The sequence below is a fragment of the Suillus paluster genome (genome assembly GCF_016628075.1).
Source record: "Suillus paluster strain FC165 chromosome Unknown EDB91scaffold_81, whole genome shotgun sequence".
NCBI classification, from domain to species: domain Eukaryota; kingdom Fungi; phylum Basidiomycota; class Agaricomycetes; order Boletales; family Suillaceae; genus Suillus; species Suillus paluster.
In genome coordinates, this window is record NW_024537641.1 from 157,228 (window position 1) to 178,219 (window position 20,992).

The 20,992-nt window shown below is 48.9% G+C and overlaps 8 protein-coding genes across 8 annotated transcripts; 5 read left to right on the forward strand and 3 right to left on the reverse strand.

Annotated features, from left to right (window-relative positions):
• On the reverse strand, positions 1–828 carry EDB91DRAFT_1060262 (uncharacterized protein; the record flags this gene model as incomplete). The annotated part of the gene is made up of 1 exon (XM_041314326.1): positions 1–828. One exon carries the CDS (start codon positions 826–828, stop codon positions 1–3), a length of 828 nt encoding a protein of 275 aa, XP_041172457.1.
• Positions 829–2,017: 1,189 nt separating this feature from the next.
• On the forward strand, positions 2,018–4,494 carry EDB91DRAFT_841153 (cytochrome P450). The gene is made up of 12 exons (XM_041328584.1): positions 2,018–2,438; positions 2,497–2,593; positions 2,643–2,779; positions 2,828–2,953; positions 3,002–3,254; positions 3,307–3,429; positions 3,482–3,584; positions 3,638–3,813; positions 3,865–3,911; positions 3,969–4,091; positions 4,141–4,170; positions 4,224–4,494. Exons 1-12 carry the CDS (start codon positions 2,257–2,259, stop codon positions 4,411–4,413), a joined length of 1,587 nt encoding a protein of 528 aa, XP_041172458.1. The 5' UTR covers positions 2,018–2,256; the 3' UTR covers positions 4,414–4,494.
• A 721-nt stretch (positions 4,495–5,215) lies between these two features.
• Positions 5,216–7,952, forward strand: EDB91DRAFT_1160450 (amino acid/polyamine transporter I). The gene is made up of 15 exons (XM_041319789.1): positions 5,216–5,396; positions 5,455–5,501; positions 5,575–5,629; positions 5,724–5,804; positions 5,862–5,928; positions 5,982–6,014; positions 6,072–6,162; positions 6,223–6,324; positions 6,384–6,475; positions 6,531–6,593; positions 6,646–6,716; positions 6,766–6,802; positions 6,853–7,000; positions 7,047–7,359; positions 7,419–7,952. Exons 1-15 carry the CDS (start codon positions 5,298–5,300, stop codon positions 7,713–7,715), a joined length of 1,596 nt encoding a protein of 531 aa, XP_041172459.1. The 5' UTR covers positions 5,216–5,297; the 3' UTR covers positions 7,716–7,952.
• Positions 7,953–8,190: 238 nt separating this feature from the next.
• On the reverse strand, positions 8,191–10,381 carry EDB91DRAFT_1060274 (cytochrome P450; the record flags this gene model as incomplete). The annotated part of the gene is made up of 13 exons (XM_041314327.1): positions 8,191–8,410; positions 8,464–8,493; positions 8,543–8,665; positions 8,723–8,777; positions 8,816–8,854; positions 8,906–8,992; positions 9,046–9,148; positions 9,199–9,324; positions 9,374–9,626; positions 9,675–9,800; positions 9,855–9,991; positions 10,041–10,137; positions 10,200–10,381. The coding sequence occupies 13 exons, from the start codon at positions 10,379–10,381 to the stop codon at positions 8,191–8,193; spliced, it is 1,578 nt and encodes a 525-aa protein (XP_041172460.1).
• A 2,445-nt stretch (positions 10,382–12,826) lies between these two features.
• On the forward strand, positions 12,827–15,323 carry EDB91DRAFT_1160473 (amino acid/polyamine transporter I). Its single transcript, XM_041319790.1, has 14 exons — positions 12,827–12,987; positions 13,043–13,089; positions 13,166–13,220; positions 13,310–13,390; positions 13,419–13,548; positions 13,663–13,753; positions 13,813–13,914; positions 13,977–14,068; positions 14,131–14,193; positions 14,246–14,316; positions 14,366–14,402; positions 14,453–14,600; positions 14,648–14,960; positions 15,020–15,323. Exons 1-14 carry the CDS (start codon positions 12,889–12,891, stop codon positions 15,314–15,316), a joined length of 1,626 nt encoding a protein of 541 aa, XP_041172461.1. The 5' UTR covers positions 12,827–12,888; the 3' UTR covers positions 15,317–15,323.
• Positions 15,324–15,640: 317 nt separating this feature from the next.
• On the reverse strand, positions 15,641–16,721 carry EDB91DRAFT_1160482 (uncharacterized protein). The gene is made up of 5 exons (XM_041319791.1): positions 16,213–16,721; positions 16,070–16,153; positions 15,938–15,999; positions 15,824–15,890; positions 15,641–15,774 (listed from the first exon to the last, which is right to left on the reverse strand). Exons 1-2 carry the CDS (start codon positions 16,712–16,714, stop codon positions 16,137–16,139), a joined length of 519 nt encoding a protein of 172 aa, XP_041172462.1. The 5' UTR covers positions 16,715–16,721; the 3' UTR covers positions 15,641–15,774; positions 15,824–15,890; positions 15,938–15,999; positions 16,070–16,136.
• A 234-nt stretch (positions 16,722–16,955) lies between these two features.
• Positions 16,956–18,501, forward strand: EDB91DRAFT_1001427 (uncharacterized protein; the record flags this gene model as incomplete). The annotated part of the gene is made up of 7 exons (XM_041312241.1): positions 16,956–17,051; positions 17,116–17,692; positions 17,756–17,866; positions 17,922–17,981; positions 18,060–18,167; positions 18,216–18,355; positions 18,409–18,501. Coding segments are annotated over 7 exons (1,185 nt in total), but the record flags the coding sequence as incomplete, so codon positions are not given.
• A 2,024-nt stretch (positions 18,502–20,525) lies between these two features.
• On the forward strand, positions 20,526–20,792 carry EDB91DRAFT_1005463 (uncharacterized protein; the record flags this gene model as incomplete). The annotated part of the gene is made up of 1 exon (XM_041312310.1): positions 20,526–20,792. A coding segment is annotated over one exon (267 nt), but the record flags the coding sequence as incomplete, so codon positions are not given.
• Between the last annotated feature and the right edge of the window lie 200 nt (positions 20,793–20,992).

Below are 20,992 nucleotides of genomic sequence, written 5' to 3' on the forward strand. Positions count from 1 at the left end.
TCACTCCGCCTCCCAGACATCATCTGATAGGGTGTTGTAAAGAACGTTGTTGAAAATACTGATATTGAATCCCTGGTTTTGGGTGAGGCGGTCGTGCCATTCGCAACATATGAATCCTGCATAACGAAGCAGGGTCTTCTCCCCGCGTGAGCGCGTTCGATGTTCGTGGTTGGTAATGAGCATGAAAAACATGGCTAGAGCCTGCTGGTGCTTCTCCGGCCAGTTGCACTTCTCGAGATGGATGAGGAAGCTGGTTTTCGCCAGGTCGAATTGCCACCAGGAGAGGTCGTGGTCTTGCGGAGCTTTTTGCGAAGCATTGAATGATGCAACTGGTTTGAGGGCAACCATGCCCTCGACTTTTGCAAAGCCATAGGCATCTTCAGAAGAGGACCTGGAGTTGTCAGAGGCATCGCAACAGCCGTCCGGACTAAAATACCATAATTCTACATACTCCATGTTTTTTATTTTCTGTAGGGCGAACTGGGAAGGACGTGGGATGAGAACGTCTGCAACGGTTGTGTTGGTGTCGAAGTCATTAATCTTGGGTTTCTTCTTCTCGGCTTCACGCCGTTCTTCTTGCTCTTTGGCTTCCTTCTCGGCTCGATTGAGCTCTTCCCGATCCCACTGTGCACGGGCATCTGCTTCACTTTGTTGTTGCCAGAGGTCAATGCACTCCTGGCGCTCGATCCTCCAACCTTCTGCCATCTGCACGAGAGCATCCTCTCTGGTTGTTCCTCCTATAGTGAGTGTGTTAAGCCACCCTGCATATGCAGCGGACTCGAAATTGGGTTGCGCCTCAAGCGCTGGGTCGGCGAGAATGCGGTCCATGTGGAGCCGGGAGAAAACGGAAGTTCGTTCAATGTTGTTCCGGGAGAGAGAATAGAAAAGGAAATGCAATGCGAAGGATACGTAGCTGTGGAGAAAGAAAAGAAAAGAAAAGAGACGAAGTCGTTGAGGACGACTGAGCTGAGAGGAGGGACCGTTGCAGTACGAAGGCAAAGGGTTCGTACTGCACCCGTTGCTTCGCGCAAAGACTAAACTCTAGTTCTTCGCTCGTGCCTCGTTACGTAATAGAGTCACAAGTTTGGCCGAGGTGGATTCTTGCTTAGGAACCACGTGCAGAGCCGCTCACAGCGCTCACCCATCAACATACGCGCAACATCGGCGACAATACGAGGCAGATTGCAGTGCAGTGCATGCGGTGTATCTGTGGATCAGCTCGTGTCACGAAGATATTCGCATGTAGGTGTTCATGTTTTTCCTATTGATTTCATTGACTTACAATAATACAAACCCTAGTCGGGCCTAGTACAGACTACAATCAACCGGCATTTTGCCATTCTGCCACACGGCGCTGCAGTAGTAATTGCCCTCCAAAAGTGCTTCTGCTTATACGATGGGTCGCAGAGTCCCAGGAAACGTGGTACCGAACGAGAAGCATGCGTGCCAAAAAAATTGCAAGTCGGTCCCTGTCTACTGACGGTCTAGTTAGTAGGGTTTGGATCATGGGTCGTGAAGTCGAGACGTGACACCAATGAGATATAATGAGAGATTTGAATTATGCTTGCCAAATGAATTGCAAGCGGGTTCCCCGTGCAGGTACTATCCGTTGCTGTCGTTGCCCAATCATTGCCTTACTAATCCTCCTACTAGCTGAGCGTAATGTGGGGTATGTCCGTCGGAGGTAGTACACTCTCCAATGGTTTCTCTTAATGGTCAAGTGCCACCAGGTATGAGCGAAACGTCAACAGGCCAGCAGTGACCTATCCACATGACAAGTACTGGCAGGTACAGGTAGCCATCTTCGGGGTACGCAAATGCTCGAATCTCCCTTCCTAAATCAGGGAAGGGCCTTCTTCCAGCATAGCGGCGGAGTAGTTATTCTCTGCCAGCAGAACCGTCCTCCAATAGTTCTTCAAGACTTCGACACTACGGGCTGTCGAGACGTGTCACTAATGGAATAGAATGAGCAATTTGAAGTACGCTTGGCAGCTAGATTTCAGGCAGGTGTGATGATTTTCTGCCAGCAGAACTGCTCTCCGATAATTCTCTGACACTACGGGCCGTCGGGCCGTGGCTAATGAATTGGAATGAGGCAATTGCCAAAGTGCTACGCTTGCCAACTAGATTTCAAGCGGGTCCATACAGGCGTCTGTCAGCGTCGTTGCCTTGCTAAACCTCACAACAGGCTTAAAGAGGCAGCTATAACTTGAATGCCGTTACACGAGTTCTTTTCTTGCGCTCCTCCCATCAATCATGCTAAAACTGCTTGACCTGTGCATTTTTGACAACGCGCAGCTCGTTCTCGGTGCTGCCGCTTGCCTTGGGGTAGTAGGAGTATTTTTTCGGGTGTTCCCTCCTCAGTCAAAGAGTCGCCTTCCTCTTCCACCTTCCCCTCCCACTTGGAGGCTTTTGGGACACGTCTTACCGCCTCGCAAGTAAATTTTCGCGTTTCTGATTGTCATTCAATGCTGATCGTGTCTTATCATTGACAAGTTCCTTTCTCACAATAGCGGGATGGATTAACGAATACGGCCCTCTAATCACCGTTCGGTCGGGATTTGAGAAAATCGTTATCATCGGCCGTTACAAAGTCAGTCCATGCACGAGATGTCATAGCGAGCCTCAACATTCTGTTGCAGGCCGCAATGGATATTATGGAGAGCCAGGGCGGAACGCTAGCTGATCGCCCTCGCAAGATCGCTGCTGGAGAAATCTTTAGCGGCGGACTGGGCATCGCCTCTACACCCTTTGGAGACAGGTTTCGTCGGATGCGTAGGTCAGTAGATGCTTCTCCTATCTTATCTTACTTTTTAACGTGATGCAGAGCACTTCATACGCATCTCCAACCTAAAGCGGCTGAGGCTTATCAACCCCTACAGATGTCACACGTGAAGAACACTGTCCTCGACATTCTTGATGATCCATACAATTTCCAGAACCATGTGATAACGTGAGTGCCTACGCTTATGATACTACATTGCTTACATGTATTTTGAAGTTATGCTGCGACAACAATTATGAAAGTTGCCTATGGGAATAACACGCCCTTCTCTGCGACCGATCCCCGAGTCATTGAGATGCACGAAATCATGAAATTGGTTGGTAAAATCCTGCGCCCTGATGCGTACTACCTGGTGGAGTCGATCCCGTGGCTCAAACACATTCCTTGGTATGGCCGAGAATTGAAACAGGGGTTCGAGAGGACCAAGCAACTCCACGTCGGTCAGCTGAACCGCGTGAAAGAGCAAATGGTATGCATTGCCTTGCCAATCTTCACATAATATCTGAGTCGTTCCGCAGCAGAGCAATGTAGAAATCGGCCCTTCATTCATGAAATATATGCTAGAAAATAGGGACGTTCATGGCTTGACAGATCCCGAGACTGCTTTTCTTGCTGGGGCCTTTTTTGGAGCTGGATCCGATACGGTGAGGTTTTTCTCGTCGTGTCCCAAGATATGTGACTGAAATTAGGTGTCAGATTGCTGCGGGCATATGCATAGTGCTCCTGGCGGCGGTATGTTTCCCCGAGGAACAAACTCAAGTCCAAGCCGAGCTCGATGCGGTCATAGGAAGGCACCGAGGTAACTCGATTCTCTATTGCAGTTCTGTAAATCCAATGATCTCCGCACTCAAGCACCAACCTTCGCTGATCAACAGTCACTGATCCGCCTGCCCGCCTTCATCTCTGAGGCTTTGAGATGGAGACCTGTTACTCCCAATGGTGGGTATCGTCATCATGGTGTTGCACTGACAATTTACTACATTCACACTGTAGGAATGGCTCACCGAACAACTAAAGACGTGATTTGGGTAAGTAATCTCTGAACAGTTTATCGTGCAAATAATGATCTGGCTCGTCAGGAAAACTATTGTATTCCAGCTGGGACTACAGTATTCGGCAACCATTGGTGAGCATCGTGCTTCGACTTGTCAAGATACGACGGACCTAACAGTCACTGCCTTAGGGCTATCTGTAGAGATCCAGAAGTCTTTCCCGAGCCTGACGCGTTCATACCTGAACGCTGGATTAACGACCAAGGCCGCCTGAGAGATGATTTGACTAATTTTGTCTTTGGGTTTGGTCGACGGTAAGCATCGTTTTTGAGCAATTCATTCTTTTAATGCCATTCCTTCTAGTGTATGTCCCGGACAACATGTCGCAACCAGGTAAAGCTAGTTTCCACGCATGTGGCTTTCCGGGCTCAGTTCGATTGGCACAGATCGGTGTTCATAAACGCCCTGCTTATTCTTTGGGCCTTCCGGCTCACTCTGGATCCTGCCAAGCCGTTGAACGACATGGGATTCATGACTGGGGAGAGGTCAAATCGGCCGTGCACCATCAAGACTGAGACGAGGATTCCGGAAATGGAGCTCAAACGCATGATGCAGAATTATCCTGAGGCTGCGTGATTGACGGTGGATGAATCGCCAATGTTCCGAAGCATCACCCTAGGATTAGTACGCGCTGTAATTCACCTTGTAACTCATTCGATTGTGGGTTGTGTACTGTATAACTATAGCCATCGTCATCGTTTCACTGCAGTTTTGTCACATTCCGTCAGCATTCTAGTTCTAGGAAATATGCTCCCCATCGTTGAGGTAATTTTCACGTAAATCTGAATCATCGCAAATGCAGATCGCAGTGGTGGATTGTATGCATGCCTTGGACCTCGTATTATCTGTAAATATTGAATTCGGTGGTATCGTCCTTCGGGGCAGGTACGTATGTGAGCTAAGCAGTAGTATCTCTCCATAGCCGAAAAAATACCTATTCCACCGATGTCCATGGTCCAGGCGTTGCAGGCTCGTTGTTGCGACAGCAATGTCAGTGGAATGACAGTTCAACGTTTCAACGTTGAACGAAGTAGAAGTAGAGCTGATCACGAGCAAATTGACGGTCCAGCTTACCCAAACGGCAAGTCGCGCGGTAACTTACTAAGTTCCGTTCCTGTCGCGTAAGCAACAGCTTCCGGAAGCATCCCACTGTGGTATGCACGATTACGTGTGGCAGCAATTGTCTACTGATTCGTTCACGAGCCTGCTCTATGATTTGTTGCACGAAGATACGTTCTCACGAATCTCAGTGTACCCATCGGATATCCACCTGTGCCTATCTTTTACTTATCAGCGGGTGGTAGTTTACTTATCAGGCAGTTCTGTCAGGGTTTCTGTTCGTATGGCACGGGCTTACTCTATAGTAGGCGCTTTCGTAGATAACGCGATGCAGTGCCAGTGGGACCGGCTTTCTTCGCGCCCTATCCCTTCTTCATTTCATCCCACTAGGTGCGTGCAATATGGAATCTCAGCAGCACGCCATTGCAAAGGCAGACGAGGCATTGCTCGCCGAGCTCGGGTACAAGCAGGAGTTCAAGCGTGCATTCACACCTCTAGAGGTATCTGCGTTGGTACTAGCTATAGTTATCGGAGAACTGATGGCGAAGACGACTACAGGTATTTGGTATAGCTTTCAGTATCATCGGCTTACTCCCTTCCATTGCGTACGTTGTCCTCTCTTCCTTACTGCCCTTCTTTACCCCTAAGGGTGCTATTTGTCTCACCCGTTCTGCATAGTTCTGTTCTGTTTTACGCCGTGCCTAATGGAGGATCAGCCTCAATGGTGTGGGGTGTACGTGCTTCCTTTACTAACTTCATGCGCGAATGATGCCGATCGGAAGGCTGACACATCCGCTTGCCGGTATCCCATACCTATTTGCCTATAGTGGGCAGTCGCGAGTCTGTTTATTCTCTGCGTAGGAATGTCGATGGCAGAATTGGCTTCTGCAGCGCCAACATCCGGTGGCGTGAGTCTCTTTGGTCTTCGTGACGTGGTATCCCCGAATGACGTGGATGAACTAAAGTTATACTTCTGGACACACTCCTTGTCATCTCCGCGGTGTAGGAATTTACTTGCCTGGATTGTTGGGTGTAAGTCTTTCACGTTGATTTTGACTAGCAGAGATATAATGTCCGGATAACAGACTCAAACACCATTGGGACCATAGCGTCGGTCGGTGAGACGCTCATTACGTTGTGATGCTTTAATTTGCTTAGCATGAGCGTCTGGATAGCATCTATCGATTGGGGATGTGCAGTGCAAATCATGGCTGCAGTATCCATTGGCTCGGGTCAGACCTTTACCGCCACAAGTGCGCAAACATTGTGCGTCATTCAAGACATCGATCCACTCAACGCAACCTACTCATGATGTTGAACACCTAGCGGAGTCTATGTTGCAATAGTCCTATCTCACGCAGTGATATGCTGCTTGGGAACTGCTGTGCTGGCCAGACTGCAAACAGTTTATGTCGTACTCAATGTGGGGTTCGTGCTGCAGTTATATAGGCACTCAAAAATACGGGCAGCTGAAATACTCCGGCCAGTTTATGTCTCGCCGTTATTATTGGCCTTCCTGCTGCCACCCCGAAGGAGAAAATGAACAATGCAAGCTATGCGCTTGGTAATTTCACAAACTGTTAGTGGATGCATTCCGCTGATGAACACCACTGATCTCAGAATGATATATACAGTGAACGGCTGGGTAGATGGTTACGCATTTATTCTGAGCTTCCTTGCACCATCCTGGACAATTGGTATGTTCTTACAGATATTTGTACATTCCATTAGTGTTGATATCATGCTCAGGCTCCTTTGACTCGAGTGTGCATATCAGCGAGGAATCGTCGAATGCTGCTACTGCTGTTCCATGGGCCATTGTAAGCCTCTATTTTCGCATTTGTAGTGCAAATGCTAAACGCATTCCAGGTCAGCGCCATTGGGATTGCAGGAATCCTCGGCTGGGGTGCGTATTTGTTCATGTAAACATCTCAAAAGCTACTAACCACCTTGCAGCAATCAACGTATCTCTTGCATTCTGCATGGGCACCGACGTGAACTCCCTTCTCAACAGCCCGATTGGACAGCCCATGGCTCAAATATTTTTCAACAGCTTCGGCCAGAAAGGGACGCTTGCATTATGGTCCATCGTCGTCCTTGTTCAGTAAGTGGACAGTTGTGTCATTGGAACTATGATTGACTGGGCGCAGATATATGATGGGCTCGAGCATGGTCCTTGCTTCATCCCGCCAAACATTCGCATTTTCTCGTGATGGCGCACTGCCGTTCTCATCCTGGCTGTATCGCATGAACAGTTTCACCAAGACACCCGTCAACACCGTTTGGTTTGTCGCCGCCATCTCGATTATCCTCGGCTTGTTGTCCTTCGCGGGCCCGCAAGCTATCAATGCTATCTTCTCTCTTTCCGTGACAGCGCTGTACATCGCATATGCGATCCCAGTCGTGGCGCGGTTTGCGTTCAAGAACAATTTCAAGCCTGGTCCATTCAATTTGGGCATATTTGTGAGTGGGAGGCTCGGTGCTTACCAGATATACGTTGACCATTGATCCGTAAATTGAAGAGCTTTCCGGTCGCTGTCATTGCGGTGTCCTACATGTTCATTATGGACATTGTATTTTTCTTCCCGACGATGCCACAAACCGGCGTTGCGAACATGAACTACACCGTGGTTGTTCTAGGTGGTATACTCATCTTGTCTATCCTGTGGTACTATTGCCCTGTGTATGGCGGCGTGCATTGGTTCACGGGCCCAGTGTCGAATATCGAGAAGCCGAGTGAGGAGGGTGCGTCGAGTATTCGGGGGTCGGTGGAGAAGAATGTTGGTGTAGACATCGGGGAGTTATCTGTTGGGCCTTGATAATAGAAAGGTGCCGATATTAGGTCCATGGTAGATTTAATTTGCTCACCCCGTGTGCTGTTATATATCAACCGTCCAGGTAATACAATTTTCCACATGCATTTCTTTTCGTAGGTTCCAATTTTGGGAACTTCTCCAGGTGTGCATTATCGTTCTTATTTCCTGATGCGCCTGGACCGAGGAAAAGTAAAGTTCGTTTGCTAGCCCGAAGGATTGAATGGTGAAAATGTGAGAGCCGAGGTGCTGCACGTATGCCATTACTTACCCCTTAATCTTATGGACATTGCCAATGTGAACATTGAGGTTCCTTGCACTGCGAGCCAGATTCATAGTCGACAGCTATGATATACAATCCGAAATAGGAACAAGTTACAGGTAGAGTTACTGCGAGTACTCAGGCTTACACGAAGGGTGTTCTACTCGGAGGGATGCTTCACAACTTGAATATTGGACATTCTGGTTCTTCGTTCTCTCGCTACTGGCGATCGATCTCATCCAAAGACGTGACCTCAGGATAATTCTGCATCATGTGCCTCAGCTCCGTTTCGGGAATCTTTGTCTCAATCTTAATGGTGCAGGGCCGGTTTGATTTTGGTTTCTCCCCATTCATGAATCCCATGTCATCCGACGGCTTGGTAGGATCCAGAGTGAGCCGGAAAGCCCAAAGAATAAGCAGGGCGTTTATGAACACCGATCTGTATCAACCGAAGTGAGCCCAGAAGGCCATGTGCGTGGAAACTAGTCTTACCTGGTTGCGACATGTTGTCCGGGGCATACGCTGGAAGGAATGTCATTTAAAGAACGAATGACTGAAAGAGGGTACTTACCGCCGACCGAATCCAAAGACAAAATTGGTTAAATCATCTCTCAGGTGGCCTTGGTCGTCGATCCAGCGTTCAGGCTTGAACACGTCAGGCTCGGGAAAGACTTCTGGATCTCGACAGATGGCCCTGAGGCAGTGACTGTTAGGTCCTTCGTGTCTTGACAAGTTGAAGCACGATGCTCACCAATGGTTGCCGAATACCGTCGTCCCAGCTGGAATACAATATTTTCCCTGATAGGCTGGATCATCATTCGCACAAAAGTTGTTCAGAGATCACTTGCCCAGATCACGTCTTTAGTTGTTCGGTGGGCCAATCCTGCAATGTGGATGTAGTAAACTGTAGGTCCAAAACTACAATGACACCCACCATTTGGAGTAACAGGTCTCCACCTCAAAGCCTCAGAGATGAAGGTGGGCAGGCGAATAAGTGATTGTTGGTCGGCGAAGGTGGGCACTTGAGTGCAGAGACCATTGAATTTACAGAACTGTAATAGGGAATTGAGTTACCTCGGTGCCTTCCGATGACCGCATCGAGCTCGGCCTGAACTTTAGCTTGTTCCTCGGGGAAACATGCCGCTGCCAGGAGCACGATGGATATTCCCGAAGCAATCTGACACCTAATTTCAGTCACATATCTAGGACATGGCAATAAATACTTACTGTATCGGATCCAGCTCCATAAAAGGCCCCAGCAAGAAAAGCAGTCTCGTCCTCTGTCAAGCCATGGACATCGCCATTTTCCAGCATATATTTCATGAATGATGGGCCGATGTCCTCATTTCTCTGCTGTGGAAGGACTTGGAGATTATGTGAAGGTTGGAAAGGTAATGCATACCATTTGCTCTTTCACGCGGTTCAGCTGACCGACGTTGAGTTGCTTGGTCTTCTCAAAACCCCGTTTCAATTCTCGGCCGTACCAAGGAATGTGTCTGAGCCACGGGATCGACTCCACCAGGTAGTAAGCATCAGGGCGCAGGACTCTACGAACCAACTCCATAATTTGGCGCAACTCGATGACTTGGGGATCGGTCGCAGACGTGGGCGTGGTATCTCCATATGCAAGTTTCATAATTGTCGTCGCAGCAAAACTTCAGAATACCTGTAAGCAAAGTATTATCATAACCAAAGGCACTCACGTCATCACATGGTTCTGGAAATTATATGGGTCATCAAGAATGTCGAGGACAGTGTTTTTCACGTGTGACATCTGTAGGGGTTGATAAGCCTCAGCTGCTTTAGGTTGGAGGTGCGTATGAAGTGATCTGCATCACGTTAAAAAGTCAGATAAGATAGGAGAAGTATTACTGACTATTAACCTACGCATCCGACGGAACCTGTCCCCAAAGGGTGTAAGGACAATGCCCAGTCCGCCACCAAGAATTTCTCCAGCAGCAATCTTGCGAGGACGATCAGCTAGTGTTCCGCCCTGGCTCTCCATAATATCCATCGCGGCCTGCAACAGAATGTTGAGCCTGGGTATGACATCTTGTGCAGGGACTGACTTTGTAACGGCCAATAACAACGATTTTCTCAAATCCCGATCGAACGGTGATTAAAGGACCGTACTCGTTAATCCATCCCGCTATTGTGAGAAATGAACTTGCCGGCGATAGGACACAAAGTCAGCATTACAGAACAAGCAGTTAAACACGAAACTTTACTTGCGACGCGGTAGGAAGTGCCCCCAAAGCCTCCAAGTGGGAGGGGAAGGTGGAAGAGGAAGGCGACTCTTTGACTGAGGAAAGTACACCCGAAAAAAAACTCCTACTACCCCAAGGCAAGCGGCAGCCCCGAGAACGAGTTGTGTGTTGTCAAAAATGCGCAGGTCATGCAGTTGTAGCATGACTGATCGGAGGAGCGCAAGAAAAGAACTCATCGCAAGTGCATTCAAGGTACAACTGGCTCTTTAAGTCCCGTTGTAAAGGTTAGCAAAGCAATGCCACTGACAGACGCCTGGATGGTCTCGCTTGCAATCTAGTTGGCAAGCATACTTCAAATTCCTTATTCTATTCCATTAGCCACGTTCCGACTGCCCATAGTGTTGGAGACTCGATTGTTGGAGGGCAGTTCTGCTGGCAGAGAATAAACATAGGTATTTGAAATCTAGTCGACAGACATACTTCAAATTCTATCCATCAATGCCAAGTCTCGACAATATGTAGTGTTGAAGAATTATTGGAAGACAATTCTGCTGGCAGGAAATAACCACTCCGCCGTTTGGCTGGAAGAAGTCGCTTCCCTAATCTAGGAAGGCAGACTCGAGCAGTTGCTCCTGCCATACAAAGACAAACCGCTCCGAAGGCAAGCTGCGTGTTGTCAGAACTTGAAATGCAGTGGTTAGGCAGCTGTAAGTTCGTAACATGGCTGTTAGGAGGAGCGCAAACAGGGAATGAAGGAGCTCATCGTATCTCATGGTGTAATTCAGTTATGAATGGCTGTTTTAAGTACTACATGCGGCATGCCAATCGTGCTCCGAAGACGGTCACTCGTACCTACCTGTGTCATAGTGTGGATGTCGCTGCTGGCCTGCGACGTTTCGCTCACACTCCACATTACCAACCTAGAAGGAATTAGCAACTCATTTGGCAAAAATGAGTAATTCAAATTTCTCGTATTGGTCTTGACTCGTCACTCCGCGACCTGCAGTGTAAGCAGAAGTACTTTTGGAGGGAAAATTTTGCCGCAGCACCGGCGGAATGACAGATTCAATAACCACTTCTGCCACTTGGCTGTAGTGAAGGTCCTAAGGTTTATAAGTCGATGAAATCAATCATGAGAAACACGAACATCCAAATGTCTTCTTCGTCATACGGGTTGGTTAATAGATATCTTTGGTGACGGTTCGATTTGCCGCCATTATTTATCGTTGTATATGGAGGTGGGCATCCCGGCTATGAGAATGATGCGTCACGGGCTCACCTGTCTTCGCATCCCAGATTTTGACTGAGGGCGCCAACTCTGAGTCATTGTGTCCACCAGTAGATGACTGCACAAGCGTCACGATTCGTATCCAGTCTTGATTGGCTAGAGGATGATATCCAATTTGAAGTCTCAATTCTCCACGTTCCACATTATTCATCTCGCTTTTCTTGGCGACAAAATCAAAGTCTATCCCACCATCATGTATGATAAGTGTTGTCTTTCCAAGGAGGAGTTGAGCACATTATGAATCATGATGGTCTCGTGAGGCCAGGCATAAATTACGTGAGCCGAACCGTTCGCTTCAGATGACAAAGCCACAAGTTGCCAACCAGAGCTCATCAGACTCCCAGAAGAGTCTCTCAACGCTTTTTGAAGATGACCGACCAAAAACTCACGTGTGCAATGACATTTATACCCTCTCCGTTCTCCACGTCCCACCGCATCGCAGTTCTATCGGGCCCCCAGATCTGCTCACATTTGACTCCACAACGCGTCTGGTGTCCTTCCACAACCTCGTTAACCACTTTCTTCCCGTCAAGAGATAACGCTGTGATCCACGTTGCACTTTCTCCGACCGACCGGGCTCTAGGCGTCCCATATCAGAATTCGCTCCGCTCTCCAAGTCCCATACTTGCATGGTGGTCCTTCAAATAAATTTCTGGCGCGGCGTTATCGCTGATGTTTCCTATGTCCCAGCGATTGGTGACGACATACTATAATTTCAACTGCGGAGCGCAGGCTGTTTCAGTCAAAGTCAACAGTCTACTTACGAGCGCATGTTTCCCAAAAAGTCCAGACCCGTAGACAAGTCTCCCTCAGTTCAGATTCAGTGCGCTGTGCAGTTGAAGCGTCGGACCCAAGCGCCCAAGCCGCTTTTGGTGAGTGTGATCACAAATTCCTGTTCTTAGAGTCATTCCATCACTCTATCACATAGGTAGGTCGTGGCACGCACCATCTGTCTTGATCACACCTAAAATCCGGTATCTGTTTGCAATTTCGCCTATATTTTCCACACCATCAAGTACCCGTCTCGCTACGCTCCCCCTTCGTGTTATGATTGGTATATCCTTGTAGCACCAGCCTAGAATGCATGTGTCTAACAGCGATGGGAAACCTGTCACGTACAACCGTTGTGGAAGGGCGTGTTTAGTTGCTATCACCAAGATATGTTCTCGATGTCCAACTGAGGCGTCAGGCAGTAAAGGTCCCTGGTCAATATCCAATTGCTACACAGCCCAATGGCTATCTTACGTATCAGCGCGTGGTGGTTTACTTATCAGGCAGTTCTATCATGGTATCAATGTCGTGTTCTGATGGCTTGCTCCATTGAATAAGCGCTATTCCTTGTATATAACTTACACAATGGAGTAGGACCGGCTTTCTTCGGCACCCTGTTCCTTCATTTTTATCCCGCTGGGTGCGCGCAATATGGAATCTCCGCAGCACTCCATTGCAAAGGCAGACGAGGCATTGCTCGCTGAGCTCGGGTACAAGCAGGAGTTCAAGCGTGCATTCACACCCCTAGAGGTATCTGCGTTGCTACGTGCAGTGATTGAGGAACTGATGGCGAAGCTGACCACAGGTATTTGGTATAGCTTTCAGCATTATTGGCTTACTGCCCTCGATCGCGTACGTTGTCCTCTCTTCTTTACCTGCAACTTTTTCTCCCCCCAAGGGTGCCATTTGTCTCACCCGTTCTGCACAGTTCTGTTCTGTTTTACGCCGTGCCTAATGGAGGACCAGCCTCAATGGTGTGGGGTGTACGTGATTCCTGTGGTAACTCCATGCGCGAATTATGCTGATAGATGGCATATTTACTTGCCGGTATCCCACACCCATTCACCAATAGTGGGCAGTTGCCAGTTTGTTTATCCTCTGCATAGGGATGTCGATGGCAGAATTGGGTTCTGCAGCGCCAACATCAGGAGGCGTAAGTCGGTCTGGTCTTCCCGACGTAGTATCCTCGAATGACGTGGATGAACTACAGTTATACTTCTGGACATCACTCCTTGTCATCTCTACGGTGTAGGAATTTGCTTTCCTGGATTGTTGGGTGTAAGTCTTTCACGTCCATTGTGACGAGCAGAAGTATGATGACCCGATATCAGACTCAAACACCATTGGGTCCTATAGCATCTGTCGGTAAGACGCTCATTGTCGCCTTGTGATGCTTTATTTTGCTTAGCATGAGCTTCTGGATAGCGTCTATCGATTGGGGATGTGCAGTGCAAATAATGGCAGCAGCATCCATTGGCTCGGGTCAGACCTTTACCGCCACAAGTGCGCAGACATTGTGCGTCATTCAAGTCACCGATCCACTCAATGCAGCCTACTCATGATGTAAACACCCAGCGGAGTCTATGTTGCAATAGTCCTATCTCACGCGGTGATATGCTGCTTGGGAACTGCTGTGCTGGCCAGACTGCAAACAGTTTATGTCGTGCTCAATGTGGGGTTCGTGCTGCAGTCATGTAGAACACACCAGAATACATGGGAATCTGAAATACTCTGGACAGTTTGTGTCTCGCCGTTATGATTGGCCTTCCCGCTGCCACCCCGAAGGAGAACATGAACAGTGCAAGCTATGCGCTCGCCAATTTCACAAACTGTGAGTGAACACATTCCGCTAGTGAAGTATGAACCTGACTGATATCATAATGATATGTACAGTGAACGGCTGGCCAGATGGCTACGCATTCATTCTGAGCTTCCTTGCGCCGTCCTGGACAATTGGTATGTTCTCACAGCTCTTTGCATATGACATTGTTGTCGATATCGGGTTCAGGCGCCTTTGATTCGAGTGTACATATTAGTGAGGAATCGTCGAATGCTGCTACTGCTGTCCCATGGGCCATTGTAAGCCTCGAATTTCACATTTGTGGTACAAAAACTGAATGCATTCCAGGTCAGCGCCATTGGGATCGCAGGAATCCTCGGCTGGGGTGCGTATTTGTTCATGAAAAATTCTCGAAAGTTGCTGAGCATCTTGCAGCAATCAACGTCTCTCTTGCATTCTGCATGGGCACCGACGTGGACTCCCTTCTCAACAGCCCGATTGGACAGCCCCTAGCTCAAATCTTCTTCGACAGATTCGGCCAGAACGCGACGCTTGCATTATGGTCCATCGTCGTCCTCGCTCAGTAAGTAGGACAATTGTGCCCTCTGAACTATGATTGACTGGATGCAGATATATGATGGGCTCGAGCATGGTCCTTGCTTCATCCCGCCAAACATTCGCATTTGCTCGTGATGGCGCACTACCGTTCTCATCCTGGCTGTATCGTATGAACGGCTTCACCAAGACGCCCGTCAACACCGTTTGGTTCGTCGCCGCCATCTCGATCATCTTCGGCTTGTTGTCCTTCGCGGGCCCGCAAGCTATCAATGCTATCTTCTCTCTTTCCGTGACGGCACTATACATCGCATATATCATACCAATCGCAGCGCGCTTCGCGTTCAAAAACGATTTCAAGCCCGGTCCATTCAATTTGGGCATCTTCGTGAGTCGGAGGCTTGGTGCTTATCAGATGTGCGTTGACCATTGATCCGTGAATTGAAGAGCTTTCCGGTCGCTGTCATTGCGGTGTCCTACATGTTCATCATGGACATTGTATTTTTCTTCCCGACGACGCCACAAACCGATGTTGCGAACATGAACTACACCGTGGTCGTTCTAGGTGGTATACTCATGTTGTCTATCATGTGGTACTATTGCCCTGTGTATGGCGGCGTGCATTGGTTCACAGGTCCAGTGTCGAATATTGAGATGCTGGGCGAAGAGGGTGCGTCTAGTATTCGTGTGTCGGTGGAGAAGAATGTGCGTGAAGACATCGTGGAACCGTCTGTTGGGACTTGATAGTAGAGTCGGGTCCCTAGTAGATTTGATTCACTCACCCCGTGTACTGTTATTCGTCAACCGTTCATATTGATGCATTTTTAGATGTGCGAAGGATGTTCTACAGTGGGTAACTGTGAGGGTGTCACAGTAACAGCCAACACTGACAGTCGATCGGACAGAGGTAACGTGGATGAGCGTATGGATTTGGCGGTACAGTAAGAGATAAGATGTATGTACAGGGGCGACCGGTCTTATATATGAATGAGAACAAATAAGAGACAAACAACACGTGGTGTCCAATCATAATGTCGCTCGTCACGTGTAGTAAGCAATATGCTTACACCCTTCCCGAAAATATGGTCATGCGAAGGGGTCCTCGCGCCGCAGGCGCGCGGGAAGCTGCGAAGGGGTCGCTCTGTCGGAGATCGGAGGTCTCGCGAAGGGGTTGTTTGAACTTTGAAAGGAGCAGTCTCGAGGTACGTACCCTATTCTCATGTGCTGCTGCAACTTACTTCAAGGCAGCAGACATTTGCTTGCCGTCTCGACGGTACAGACCCTGAGAGGTCTTTATTGATGCAGTGATGCTCCAAAAGTACGTACTTCACACTGTCACACAGATTATTCATTTACAACTTCAAGGCAGCAGATATTTGCTCGCCGTCTCGACAGTACAGGCCCTGAGAGGTCTGTGATGCCCTAAGGTACGTACTTCACACACAGATTTATTTAACGGTGACAAACCTCATTTCCTGCGCCTCCCGAATCTGCAAGACACCGTCCAGTGCTTACGTTGACCTCTCCGAACTCTCCGACTCTGGAAATTTCGGTTCAATACAATTCAATAGTTAATACATTGTATGTATGTATCTCAAGTTCTGCTCAAGTTTACTCACCAAACTTTCGCTTCTTATCAGTGTCCTTTCCTCCGTCATTCTTGCCCCTGTCATCCTCCGAGTCAGACTCGCTGGCATACAAGTCCTCCATCTCCTGCGCTTCAATCTCGGCTTTAGCGCGCTCTATTGCAGAGGCACGCATGGCCCTGATAACTTTCTTCAACCGTTTGAAGTTGCTAACATGTTTGTAGATGTCTTGGACCATTGCTACTTGAAACCCCGAACGAGTCGCAAGGCTTTTGACTTGTTCATCAAATCCGAACCGCACAAACTGCTCGATATCCTCGGTGTGAATCTGTGAGTTCAGGTGAACTCTGACAGATACAGCATCTAAACCGTTGCCAGTGAACAATTGGACAGCTGTCTCAGTACTTTCGGATTTGATAGTTGCAGGTTGCACCCCAACCCCAGTTGTAGACTTTGACGGAGGGACGTGGTGGAGATGTGGAGCCATATAGTAGGTTTGAACTACGTAGTATGCAGTAGCACCAGTTGTCAGTTTTGAGCCTTTAATTGAATTCATTCAGCCCACCAATCACGCTTGAACAATAGAATTTATTTTGACGGTGACTTGGCACGGCAGTTATATGGAATATTCAGGTAGACTGATTCAACTCGAGTTCGGACACTAGTAGTGCGGTGAAGTAGTCAAGCGCAAAAAGCGGCCCCTAATTGCAAAAAAAATCGTTTTTCATTACCCTTACAATACTAGTTACATTTGCTATCCCTTCCACACACAGAGCCCTTGGAGACTCGGCAGAATCATGTCCGTCTATGAACCAGACATGGTGCGCAAACTGCTGTCAATGCTGGAGCCAAAGGACAGGCAGAAAAAATTCGAGGCAAACTGGAAAGACGCGGTAAGCAATAGGCATGCAGAACTTCACATCTTGACACTGACCTGTTAATGACCAGTTGCGCTAGGTGAAAAAACGCGTTGGGTCATGGACAGGACATACAGAGCGAATGGCCAATCCAAGACCCAAGCGCCAGTGTGAATGGGAGGCTGAAGTGATTGAGTACATCAACTATATCTCGGAGAAGACACGAATACGATCAGTGAAAACACTCACGCGACCATGCCTGGACAGCAGGATTCCAATACTTGGCCCTCATTTTCTGCCACCATCTTACCTCCATGCCCGAAAGCGCAATCAATCTGAGCCTGCAGTCAACCCAGAAGTCTTGTACTTGAAGCCTCTTCGCGTCATACATCCATTCTATCACCCTGAGCTTGCAAGATGTCCGCGATGCGATTCTAGGGATGGTGTTTCGTGGGATGGGTGGACTGGGACTGGTCCTCGGGATGTCCATGGAGTAATGCTTGATGAGGCAGCATTAGGCATGCAGCTCCGCTGTGAGAGTTGCAGAACTGATCCAACAAGTAAGAAGGGCCTAGAAAGCGACTGTGAGCATAATGGAAAGACGCACCTCAAAGGACACTGCTTCGCAACAACGAATCCGGACTTCTGGCGCAATTGGTCCCATTGGTCCATTCCAGGTGAGCTTGATCAATTTTGGCTGGTGATTGTTGATTAGCAGGCTAAGTCACATTCACCGGCAGCGGACGTACCAATCTTCTTCTACAGATGTGCTGTTAGTCGTGAGCTGTTTGATCTAGTTGTTGAGTTGCACCCATCATCTACTGCAGGAACTCTCGCTGAAAACATCCGACGTGAGTACCACTATTCTACTTTCTCAAACACTGCACTAACACACACCTTCTAAAGAACTTCATCTGCTTGAGTACAACAGGCGGAAGCTGGAATACCTTCAAGCTTGGAAGTCGCGTCGAACGACATGACACGGGATGGATTTCTTCAGCCCAAATCCACTTCGGGCATTTTCGGATCCTTACGACGTAAAAGAGTACAATGCGAGGCCGATCTCACATGACATGGTCAGCGAGATCTTCCAGGAGTTTGTGTCGGGAACGCGGGAAAGGGAGTCAGAGGAATATCTTCGCACTCTCTCTGGTAAGAAATTGCTCTACTATCAGTGCTTGACACTCACCAGCGCTTGAGTAGGTATAAGCATTTCATTTGACAACACATTCCGTGCTGCTACGAAAGCAACCATCACCAGCCGAGAGAAGCAGAAGCTGAAGGTCCTGAAGGGAGGGATTATAAGTCTGATGAACGAGAATGGTGAGATTGTGGGCTGGGTAGGTCAACTGAATGAGACTGGAGACGGCACCTACTGACTGATCTATATTAGCGCTTCTGTCACGGTCAGTCAAATGCCAAGATAAGCGAACTTCTCAAAGGCCTCAAGACGCGATGCGAGGCTCTGGATGTACCTCCACCTGAAGTATTTGTTGCCGACAACTGCTGCCATGTTCGCAATGCTGTGTCTGTCGTTTTCCCTGATGCCACAATGAAACTGGATGTCTGGCATTTCATTATGAGGCGAGTACATCTTTATTTGCATCTAATAGTCTACAAACTAATCCTAAGAGCAAGATATGCGACTGTTATCCTTAATCCCTCCAAGAATCCCCACCGGAAAGAGGTAGTCGTGGAGATCTCTGCCTGTATCTTGAAGAAACATGCTGAAGGCGGGAATCCCGCAAAGTACTGGGACCGAAATGAGCAGGAGACGAGACTTACCTCGACGTTCGACAAATGGGCATGTGAAGGCACAGTTTGGTCAGTGGGGGCACGCAAAGTGAGTAACTCGTCCCAGAAAAGTCTGTTTCACACTAACATCAATTTCAGGTTCACGAGGAACAGCTCAAACATGTACAGAAAGGCTGCCTCGAACGCCAGCGGCAGGACATACGAACAGATGGAAGCCGTGTGGAGGGGTCGCACAAAGGGTGGAACTCACTCCAGCGTGTGCACACCAGCGGGATTGTGACATTCACGGGCCTTTGCCACAACTTCATTCTTCGACGAAACATCCGCGTCTCCTTTTTGAGGGCGAGAAAATCAGACTTTGTCGCATCAACTCATGGTTCTCATCACATTCACCTCATCAACAGGATCGCAAAGCAATTCAACAACCTCCGACTCAAAGAGAAGACCACCAGCACATGTTGCCTGCCAGAGCTCATTCAGACCACGTCCGAGGAGCACTTCGGGCTCGTCAAATCGAGTTTTGCATCCACATTTGGTGGGCTACTGGATGTCAAGGCGGAAGAGTCACCAATCAAGCTCAATATGACTGGCCCAAAGTTTCTTGAGGCACTTAGTGGCGAAGGCAATGATGCAGTTGACCTTGCCCTGCAGTCTGCGAGGTCTGAAATACTTGAAGAGCTCAACATTGACCTGCAGCTTCTTTCCCAGCCTCAGGCCCCCTTCGATGCGCAGCTTTCACTAACCACCACAATTCCCACAGTCGCAGAAGTCACTGACACTAGCGAGGCCAACTCTCATTTGGCCGTCATGACAGCAAACACTCAACCGCAACCAACAACAAAGCGCAAGGCGGATGACAATGAACCTGAAGATTCTGGCCAGGCCAGGCCAGCAGCGTGCAGGCCACCCCGCAAGATCATGCGGCATATGACGGCCGCCGCTAGTGTTAATGTCCCAGAAGTTGCCGCATCACAGGTAAGCACACTCTTTCTCTCCCATTTCCCCCCCTCCACTCCCATTATACCCTCCTCTGATCCGCATTTACAGGGGATTTCTCCATCAATCACACTGGACCACTTCCTGAAACCAAGAAGCCGGCTGCCCTACTGCAAAGCTCCCTCACAATGGCCGACAGATGCTGGCGCCAGCACTCAGTGTCAGCTTCCCGCGCCGGTCACACCCAGTTCCACTCCCCCAAACCCAGTTGCTGGTACCACCGCTCTCACACCTATTCCGAGGCCCCCAGGAATGACCCGTTCTCAACACTTCTTCACCATTGCGACGAGAATCGATGCCTGTGCCATGCACATCTCCGGCGATGTCGAATTCCACCTGTTCATGGACATGAGAGCCGAGTTTGCGTGGATCTCCTTCAAGATGACACCCAAACAGTGGGCTGCAGCTACCGAGACCTACAACAACCATCTGAGGAGAAGAACCATGCCAATGGTTCCAAACGGTGAAGAAGAACCCCCAGGCCCTTCTGCGAAAGCTCGGCGAGATCGAGGTCGCCGTGATGAACCGTGTCGCAAAAAATGACTTCAAATGTGAGTTTCCAGTCGCTCACTGACATTTTTCATTGTGCTAACACTACAATACAGCTCATTCTGGCTCAGAGTCCTTCTGGAGAAGGCAACTGTCCCGCTATTGAGCTCATCAAGGCCGAGCCTGGGCTTGGGAAAGAAGGTGCGCAAGTCCTTTCTCATCTATTTCTTGCTTGCTCACAACTCTCTATCTACAGATTCGCAAGGCACAACATGCTCCCGCTGCAAGACCATCATGTACCCCGTCCCGAACTCGGGGTACAACCACAGACAGGGCTTTTGTGCCGACGGCGCCAAGCAGGTGTCCAAAACCGAGGCGCCTCCACCCTGGCCACAGCCACCAGGCATATTCTCTGAAGGCAAGCGCTTCCATCCGCGTGCCTTCCTCGAAACCGTCAAGTCAATATACGAGCAAGTGTTCCTCTGGCCTTCTGGTGAAAGTCCTGCCCTCGAGCAGGAGGCCTTTGCGATGATGCTGCTCGACTGGTCAACGACACTCGAATCAGGCACGGTGCTATTCAAGCTGTACGAGGAGCTTGAGATTGATGAATCAACGCCGGATGCGCTGCTGACTGTGCACAACGGCATCAAGCACCTTCGTGTTGAGTACCTCCAGGAGGCACTGGACTCATAGTAATTTTTTTAAAATCTTTCAATTCAAATCTCACTTTGGTTCCT

Bases quoted from the DNA above. Each gene is read 5' to 3' on its own strand.
- EDB91DRAFT_1160482 (XM_041319791.1), bottom strand. From the start codon at position 16,714: ATGAATTCAATTAAAGGCTCAAAACTGACAACTGGTGCTACTGCATAC.
- EDB91DRAFT_1160450 (XM_041319789.1), top strand. From the start codon at position 5,298: ATGGAATCTCAGCAGCACGCCATTGCAAAGGCAGACGAGGCATTGCTC. The intron at 6,325-6,383 runs GTTCGTGCTGCA...TACTCCGGCCAG, and splicing joins TATGTCGTACTCAATGTGGG to TTTATGTCTCGCCGTTATTA. The intron at 7,360-7,418 runs GTGAGTGGGAGG...CGTAAATTGAAG, and splicing joins CATTCAATTTGGGCATATTT to AGCTTTCCGGTCGCTGTCAT.
- EDB91DRAFT_841153 (XM_041328584.1), top strand. From the start codon at position 2,257: ATGCTAAAACTGCTTGACCTGTGCATTTTTGACAACGCGCAGCTCGTT. The intron at 2,954-3,001 runs GTGAGTGCCTAC...TGTATTTTGAAG, and splicing joins TTCCAGAACCATGTGATAAC to TTATGCTGCGACAACAATTA. The intron at 4,092-4,140 runs GTAAGCATCGTT...CATTCCTTCTAG, and splicing joins GTCTTTGGGTTTGGTCGACG to TGTATGTCCCGGACAACATG.
- EDB91DRAFT_1160473 (XM_041319790.1), top strand. From the start codon at position 12,889: ATGGAATCTCCGCAGCACTCCATTGCAAAGGCAGACGAGGCATTGCTC. The intron at 13,391-13,418 runs GTAAGTCGGTCT...TTCCCGACGTAG, and splicing joins CAGCGCCAACATCAGGAGGC to TATCCTCGAATGACGTGGAT. The intron at 14,403-14,452 runs GTGCGTATTTGT...AGCATCTTGCAG, and splicing joins CGCAGGAATCCTCGGCTGGG to CAATCAACGTCTCTCTTGCA.